This window comes from Rhinopithecus bieti, unplaced genomic scaffold (genome assembly GCF_001698545.2).
Source record: "Rhinopithecus bieti isolate Rb0 unplaced genomic scaffold, ASM169854v2 scaffold_42565, whole genome shotgun sequence".
NCBI lineage: Eukaryota > Metazoa > Chordata > Mammalia > Primates > Cercopithecidae > Rhinopithecus > Rhinopithecus bieti.
In genome coordinates, this window is record NW_016818029.1 from 780,581 (window position 1) to 789,837 (window position 9,257).

Below are 9,257 nucleotides of genomic sequence, written 5' to 3' on the forward strand. Positions count from 1 at the left end.
GAGGCTGAGGCAGGAGAATCACTTGAACCCAGGAGGTGGAGGTTGCAGTGAGCCAAGATCATGCTGCTGCACTCTAGCCTGGGCAATAGAGTGAGATGCTGTCAAAAAAAAAAAAAAAAAAAAATTGGGCCAAAAGAGATATTTAAAATCTGGTCATCATGTTTTACAGATTATCTGATTTTGTCAAATATAATAGTTCAGTCCAGCAAATGCCTCTAACATGCCTAGAACCGTGCTAAGTGTTGCATGGAGCTGAAAGGAAATCAGAATTGTTTTTCAGGGACAATTGCAGGGAAATTATATGAAGCATTAACAAAATAAGGAACTTTCCTACAAGCAGGAAGTGATAGAAGTTGGATGTAAACCCTGGCTCTCACTCTAGAGTCTGAACTCTTTAGTGCTTCACAAAACTACCTCCCTTAAGTATAATCCTATTTATACCACAGAGCCTAGTATCACTGGCTCTCAACTTTAACCACTCACTCTAAACCCATTGCAGGATATATCTAGCCTCCCACCTTGAGGCAGAATGCTATCACACCAGCATCTATGCAGACACTGGGCTCTAATCCCTGAAACTCCCAGGGCAGTGAAGCAGCCCTTTGTGGTTACTAACCGAGTTCTGGGACAAGCCAGCCAGTCACAGCTTGTTCCCTAAAGCTACAGTCTTCTTGGGTGCCAGGGCTCTAGGAATATTTTCCCCATTTACTGGAGCTTTGGACATTGTCAATTTGTAGTTAAATTTTTTTTTTCATACTGTTCTCTACATTTTTCTGATATCCAAAAAGTGTATCCTAAGTCATCTGTATTATTTTCACTTTAGTTGCAAAATTAACGTTCCTAAGTAACCATGGCTTGAGCTCCAACTCTGCATCCAGTAAGAAACAGCTCAGTCTTCCTCCTGTCTGCCTTCTGATATCTGCAGGGAGTCTTGAGAGCTTAAATGTCTTCTATTCACTCCAACTCTAACTTCCTGGTTCTGCTCATCTCCCTTGCCTCTCAACTCCTGTGGCTGGTATTTTTTCATATCTGTGTGCAATTCCAAACATGGAGCACATCCCATTTCCTTTGGTACTCTTAAGCAACCACAAAATCAACGTCATCGTGAGTCACAGACTTTTAGTGAAAGAGTGGGGATAAATGAAGTTTTTTTTTCAGTGCTACATAATGAAAGCACTTACCATTTGACATTAGATGCCCCACCCCCAATTACCCTTTCACCAGCATCACTGAGAGCCTCTAGCTCATTTGCCTTTCACGCTCACCCTCAGGACTTGTTTTTATCACATTTTTCCTCTCTAGACTCTCTGGCATCCCTTCTCTCCTCAAATTATTCAGAATTCTTGAGCTGCAGTTCCCCAACCCACCCGTACCACCATCCTCCAGATACTTCCCATTTTATTTTGTAGAGCAATTCACCTTCCTTTTAGTCTCTTCCAATCCATCTGGACTAGGGCCTAGGACTTCATCTCTAAAACTCTAAGCCGCCTATAGAGATAGTTTCCTAAACATTGGGTTCTATGCTTAGGAGAGAAATTAGCTAAAAAGTGCCCTCATCCCTCAGCCCTCAGCCCTCAGCTCCAATCTCCAGAAGGCAGACTTGGTTGCAGATGCCAAGGGAGCTCCTCTTCCCTTCTCCTCCCTTTCCCCTTCTCTTTCCTGTAACAATGAGTTTTTCTGATTAGCTGCATCTCAAGAAATGACAATCCTTCACATCAACATGTTGTGTCACATCTACATAACATCTTGAGTTAGAAATATGTCAGTTAGAACCTTTGGGATTTGAGACTAGAAGTTCTCTGAAATCTAGAGTGCTCAGTGGTGTGAGACATTGGCAAGTTTCTAACACCAGTACTAATTGCAGGTACCCTTGTAGAGTGAAACATTTTCTTTGCGTTCTACCTAACACTGGAATGTTCTGGGACTTACTTCTCCAAAGCCTTAAGTGTACTCAGAGAAGAGAACAAAATAGCTTTAATAGCTTAATCCTTCTCTTTCCTTCCCTTCCCTTCCTTTCCCTTCCCTTCCCTTCTCTTCCCTTCCCTTCCCTTCCCTTCCCTTCCCTTCCCTTCCTTTCCTTTGCTTTCCCTTTTCTCTTCCCTTTTTTTCTCCCTCCCCTCTCCTCCCCTCCCCTCCCTTCTCTTGGCTTCCACTCCCTTCTCTTGCCCTCCACTCCCTTCCCTTCCCCTTCCCTTTCTTTTTCCTTTTCAGCTGGCATCTTGCTCTGTGACCCAGGCTGGAATACTGGAGTGCAGTGGCATGATCATAGTTTACTGCAGCCTTGAACTGGGCTCAAGCAATCCTTCCACCTCAGCTTCCCAGGTAGCTGGGACTATGGGCACGCACCACCGCCTGGCTAATTTTTAAAATATATATTTTTTTAGAGATGAGGAGCTTGCTATGTTGCTCAGGCTGGTCTTGAACTCCTGAGCTCAAATCATCCTCCCCTGCTGCCCCAGCTTCCCAAGTGATGGATTACAGACATAAGCCACCGTGCCCAGCCCAGCACCTAATGCTTTCTAATTGTCACCTAATTAGATATATCAGAATTTGGGAATTATAGCAAGTGGTAAAGTGACATCTTTTAGAAGCCATGTAATGGTGTTTAATCTCCTTGTGAAGGATTGGGGAGTGTATCGATCTGACGTTTATGACCTTCCTCCTGGGGTCTATCGAACTGTAAAAATGTATCCAAGAGATGCTGGAACCTGGTTATTTCATTGCCATGTTTTTGAGCACATTGGTGGTGGAATGGAAAGCACTTACACTGTACTTGAAAAAAAAGGTAAGATCCATTGGCTAAATTAATTAGAAGTGATATGTAAACAAATGCAGTATTTCTATAAGGATATTATAAATGCATTGTACAGTCACATAATGTGATGTGCCACTCATTCATTCAAAGATTACTATTTGGAGATGACCAAGATACTCTAGTTTTATTTTCTTTGTAAAACTCAGATAACTTTTCATGATCTGATAAAAGATACTCTAGAGTTAAATGTAATTTCCAGATTCACATAAGATATACATACAAGGTATAAACAGACAATTCATAGAAGATCAAAACGAATATCTTTTGAACCTATAAAATATCCAAACTTGCCAATAATCAAATCACTTCAAAATCACATTTAAGCAACAATAAAATACCTTTTGAGTATATTTTGGCAAATATTTATCTATTTTTAATGATAGCATCAATAACAGTGCAGTGAGATAGGGTGCATTGCATATACTTTGGTGGATGAGTAAATTGGTTCTGCAGATCTTGCAGGAACCTAAATCATGATCCCCATATTTTGACTCAGTATTTCCACCTGGCATTTGATCTCAGAAAATTATCAACAATGAAGAAAAATATGTATCACCACATTATTTTATGCTAATGGAAAACTGAAAACAAGCAAATGATATACGTAATGTGTGTAAAAATTGCAACATATCATCTAAAATATCCAACTTTAAAAATTATGTCTTAAAAATTTTAATCAGTAAATGCTTATAATACCATATTGGGTGGCAAAAAAAGCAATCTACAAAATAGTATCTGAAATATATACATGAGGACTGAATAGAAATTTAGTGAGATATTACTGATGACTCTCTCTAGGTAGTGAAATTATTAGTGAGATTTATTAAGAAAATAATAAGATATATATTAAGAAATAATATATCTCACTAATAATCTGTTTCTTCCAAGGTTTCTGTAAAGTTTAAGTTACTTTCAAAATTAGGAAAACTATTGAACATATATATCATACACTATTTAAAATATACCATGCAGCTCTCAAGTTATGTGAATATTTTCTCTGTGGGGCTCTTTGCAGGGCTGATGGAGCAGAGCCTCTGAAACAGAGAAAGGAGAGTCTGCATGAACAGTTTCTCAGAATCTTCTCTCAATATCAGGACTACATTTGTCAACAAAACCAAAAACTGATTAGCCACCAATATAATTTTTATCTACAACATCCTATTAATGTCAATAATATCATTATTGATACAATTCTGATAATCATTACCTTTATTCCTATCAGTGTTCATGCACATTCTTAGTAAAAGAGACTTTGGTGTGCTGTCCATGAAATAAATCCCCCATTGCTAACACTCTTTCTTTGGGAAAGTAGATTTTGCATTTCAAAGAATATGAAGTCAAGTTTGATTGGATTTATAGGTCATCTGTTCCCACAGAAGGGTGATATTGATGTTGCTATTAACTTAGTAAGTAAACTTTTTGTGGCAAAAGTGATGGTAATCAAAAAAAAAAAAAAAAAGTGATGGTAATCATTTGAAGGATGTTCCTAAGACTAATATATATTTTGTATTTATTCGTTAAATGTATGTAATCATTTTGGTTTAGTATTTTAACTTAGAACTGCATGCTATTATATAATATTATCTATTTTTGAAACTTCCTTTTCTACAGCATAAATATTTGATATGATATGAATATTGACAAGCTTACAAACCAAGGTAAAACTGCCAAAGTAGGAAAACTCCAGGGACAAAGGAGTCTGGGAGGAACCAGCTAAAGACTTTCATGACAATGTGCCAGGAAAAGTAGTTTGAAATAAAAGTTTTCTTAGTAAGTTTTGTGTGAGAGCTGCTTCTTGTTTTCATAAATTGACCCTGAAGTGGTGTCTGTATTGTCTTGTGAGTGATGTAATAAGGTTTTAACCAATGCAATGGGGGTAGGTAGGAGAGACAAAGAGAGCAAGAGCAAAGTCTTGCTCAGTTATAAAATGTACCAAACGTATGCAACCCAAGACTTTACCCTAGACTGCAACATTTGTAAACCTTTAAAAAATTAAATTCTCATAGCATGTGTAAGCATTTAAATCAATCTTTGAAATGTAAATCTATATATTATATTGTGCCTTAGGATTGGAAGATGATAGATTACAGAAAATATAATTTTCAGTTTTCCAGAACAAAAAAAAAGGGGGTGGGGTGGGGAGACTCAAGTTCTGAGCTCATATCTGGCAGTACTAACCAGTTAGGATGTGTTCTATAAGCAACAGAAAACCCAGCTAAGAGATAATTATCAGTGCTGTTTGTCTTACATAATAAAAAAGTTTGGAGATAAGTGGCTGCTAGGATTGGTTTAGCAATTTTTTAAGACAGAATCTCACTCTGTTGCCCAAGCTGGAGTGCAGTGGCATGATATTGCCTCGTTGTAACCTCCACCTCCCTGGTTCAAGCAATTCTCCTGCCTCAGTCTCCCCAGTAGCTGGGATTACAGGCATGCACCACCACACCTGGCTAATTTTTGTATTTTTAGTAGAGACAGGGTTTCACCTTGTTGGCCAGGCTGGTCTTAAACTCCTGGCCTCAAGTGATCCACTCGCCTCGGCCTCCCAAAGTGCTGGGATTACAGGCATGAGCCACTGCACCCAGCCTGGTTTAGCAATTTGATGATATGAGGGCCAGTGTCTTTAATTCCCTTGGCCTTTTCCTCATAATTGTTGCCTCACAGTTGCAAAATGGTTGTTGCAGCTCCAGAGATTACATCCACATTGAAGGCAGAGAAGATGGAAAAAGGGGGAGCATCAGTCACATCTGAGGAGACACCAGCCAATTTCTGCCTTTGTCTTATTGGTCAAAACCATTATTAGCTGGCTACTCCTAACTGCAGAGGAGACTGGAAAAGAATTTTGTAGCCTCTATCATGAAAGGAACCAAGGGAGACTGGGTTAGAAATGTCTTGTGGGTTGGCTAACAGCCTTTACTTTAGACAATAAGTAAGAATACTTGAAATCAGAGCTTGGTTAAACAAAAGAGTTCATGTTTTTACTTTCTAGCTTCTTAGCTGTGTAGGCAGTACATGAAAACCTGGAGTGTAATCAAGCAAATTCCTGATATTATATCATTTCACTCCAAAATACTCCACTATGTATCTCCAGCATAAAAGAACTTTAAAAAAGTAATATAGTGGCTGGGTGTGCTGACTCACGCCTGTAACCCCAGCACTTTGGGAGGCCGAGGCAGGTGGATCATGAGGTAAAGAGATGGAGATTATCCTGGCCAACATGGTGAAATCCTGTCTCTACTAAAAATACAAAAATTAGCCAGGCATGGTGGCGCATGACTGTAGTCCCAGCTACTGGGGAGGCTGAGGTAGGAGAATCACTTGAGCCCAGGAGGCAGAGGTTGCAGTGACCTGACATCACACCACTGCACTCCAGCCTGGCAACAGAGCGAGACTCTGTCTCAAAAAAAAAAAAAAAAAAAACGTAATATAGTAATAATGCTATTATAAAATCAGACAAAATTAGCAGTAATACCTCATTATTTGATATTAAAACTATTAAGAACTTATGAAATATGGATGCAATTAACTCCCTCCATAGAAACATTCAAGTCTGAGACTTTCAAAGGTGCTGATAAAACCAGAACATTCTTTAAGAAACTGCAAAAGATATTGCCCAAATTTCACCAAGAATAATGTTTAATTAACTCATTCATTCATTCATTTAAGAACACAGTTCCAAACTTTGACTTATCAGGTGGACGAAGTATGATTTAGTAAATGGAGTTGAATGGAAGGGTAGTAATCTGTATGAATTCTTAACAGAAGAGAATCAAAGACTAAGAATGTGTCAGTGGAATGTGTCACCTGCACAGCTGTTGGAAGGTGCTCTTATTCTAATAATGAGTACCCAGTATTTAGACAGAAATCATGTTAATTTTTAAAATGTCAAAGAAAAAAGGAAAGAAACATGCTTTAAGAGTATCTTCCCTTTTGTGAACGAGATCATGTCCTCTGCAGGGACACGGATGGACCTGGAAGCCATTATCCTCAGCAAACTAACGCAGGAGTAGAAAAACAAACACTGCATGCTCTCACTTATAAGTGGGAGCTGAACAATGAGAACACATGGGCACAGGGAGGGGAACATCACACACTGGGGCCTGTCGGGGTTGGGGTGAGGGGAGGGTGAGCATTGGGAAAAATAGCTAATGCATATGGGCTTAATACCTAGATGATGGATTGAAAGGTGCAGCAAACCACCATGACACACATTTACCTATGTAACAAACCTGCACATCCTGCACATGTACTCCAGAACTTAAAATACAAATTAAAATTAATTTACAAAATTAATTACAAAATTAATTTCTAAAAAAGAATACCTACCCTTTTGCTCAAACTCTATACTTGGGAAGGAAACTGTGTTCCATAATACAATTTTCTGAGTGAATCTATAAACAAGGACAGAATGCCCCTAAATTGAAAAAAAAAACACAATAATTTAAATGATATAAATTATGGCTATTATGCTTTATTATACTTTAATTTTACATGAATTATTTAACTTTATTAATGAATAATGATTTATTCTCCAAGGTATTCACAATCAATCAGCCCCTTTAAACCCAGTCACCTTTAAGTAAACTGACAAAATGAAGGTTTGGAATCTACCATGTGACGACATCAACCCAGGCAAACTCCTTCTAGAGTGCAGACAGACTGGGGAGCCCGGCCTGGAGCTGCTCCGGCGCTTTCCCACATGACCCTCTATAGTGTGCTGTGTCTTCTGCTTCCAGGGGAGCCACGAGTAGCAGTAAGCTTTTCTCTCAATGGCATTGGCCTCTCAGAATTGTCATTCAGTCACCTTTTGTAAATTAAGACCCGGACACAAATCAGTGTTAAGAGCTATGCAGTGTATATAACCCTCACATGGGGTCAAAGCAAGAGAAAATGGGCCAGGGGTGTTATGAGAGGAGAGCATTTCAAGAAAGTCATGCAATCAATTTCTGTGTAGTCAAAGTAGTGAATTAAGTTATTCCTTTAAAAAGGGTTGTTTTTTAATCTTTTTAAAACTTATAATTATATTATTGTGGTTCTATTTCACTTTTGATAAATCACATGCTTTGATTTCTATAACAGTCAAGGTAGTGAGAGAACAAGAATGAAGGATTCAGCTAAATTCTTATGCTGTTTTTTTAAAGTCTCTTTCCCATAGTACTACTGTATGTTAAGGCTTTCTGTATGTTAGAGTCTGGGCTTTCTCTCTTCCCTTGCCTGGGACCATTTTACATCCCAGGAGGTGACGACTAGGGCCATGACCCCATTAATGTGCAGCCAAAGGGGGATGGTGACATGACTGAAGACCTATCTGACAGATCATTTTCAAAATAGTCATGACCTGACTGATAGGGGAGAATAGTATCAGCAATGCTCACACTGTGCTAGGGCAAGTCAGTGTACTCATTAGCAAAGTCTGTACGTGACCACACTCACCTCTAAAATTCCAGAGTTACACAATTTCCTTTGAAAAAGAAAGCAGCATGGTTATCTGTCCAATTGGTCATAGTCAGAATGACCTGCTATTTTGTACTTAGAGTCTCCAGCTGTCACAAAGTGAAGGACAGTTCTCGATGGTTTCCTAATAATTCTGTTGGCATGGAGTAGAGGTTAAGAGCCAGTTCTCAAGGGTCAGCAAAAAATGGAACTAGAAGGTATATACAGGAATAGTGGCAGTAAAGAGAGATTGCATCCTGCCAGACAGAAATAAACAGAGGGGATATTCTCTAAAGAAGGCAGCTTCCTTGACGTTAGCCATCCACAGTCTCAGAATCGTGATTGCCAAATGCAGGTAGGATTCACCCAGTCCAGAAATCCTTAAGATGACAAAAAAAAAAAAAAAAAAAAAGAAAAGAAAAGAAAATGTGGAAAATGATTAAAACTTCTGCTACATAACTGTACTCAGGTTACTAAGCTGTTAACTTAGACATACACTAGTTGTTTATAACAAAGATATACCCTGGGATTCTGAGGTAAAAACCTTTTGACAAGCACAGCGAAGAGGACAGGCTGTTTCGCAGTCTAGAGTCCTCTCTTTCTTGCAAAGCTCTAAGTTTCCTAGGCTGCTTCTGGTGCCCCTCTGCTCCTTCTTGTCTCACCCCAGTCTGTGCTGTTGTGGTGCATTTCTTGAGTGCAGAAAACTCTCAACTGCAACATTATCCAAAGTTCATTTTAAAGTACTGTCTCTGGAATCACTGTAATGAAGTTTGCAGTGCAAAATGACTCTGCCAATGGCTGAGCTTAATAGCTCCCAGGGGCTTCTCCCTCCTATTTGTATTTATTTATTTATTTATTTATTTATTTATTATTTGTTTAGTTTTTTGAGACAAAGTCTTGTTCTGGCGCCCAGGCTAGAGTGTAGTGGCGTGATCTAGGCTCACCACAAGTTCCACCTTCCGGGTTCACACCATTCTCCTGCCTCAGCCTTCGGAGTAGCTGGGACTACAGG

The 9,257-nt window shown here is 39.1% G+C and overlaps 1 protein-coding gene across 1 annotated transcript in view; it reads left to right on the forward strand.

The window, feature by feature from the left end:
- Positions 1–7,625, forward strand: part of LOC108518280 (ceruloplasmin-like) — a 49,912-nt gene extending 42,287 nt beyond the window's left edge. Inside the window, 2 exon segments of the mRNA XM_017856539.1 lie at positions 2,623–2,785; positions 7,549–7,625. Coding sequence (XP_017712028.1) covers positions 2,623–2,785; positions 7,549–7,625 — 240 coding nt within the window.
- Positions 7,626–9,257: the final 1,632 nt, after the last annotated feature.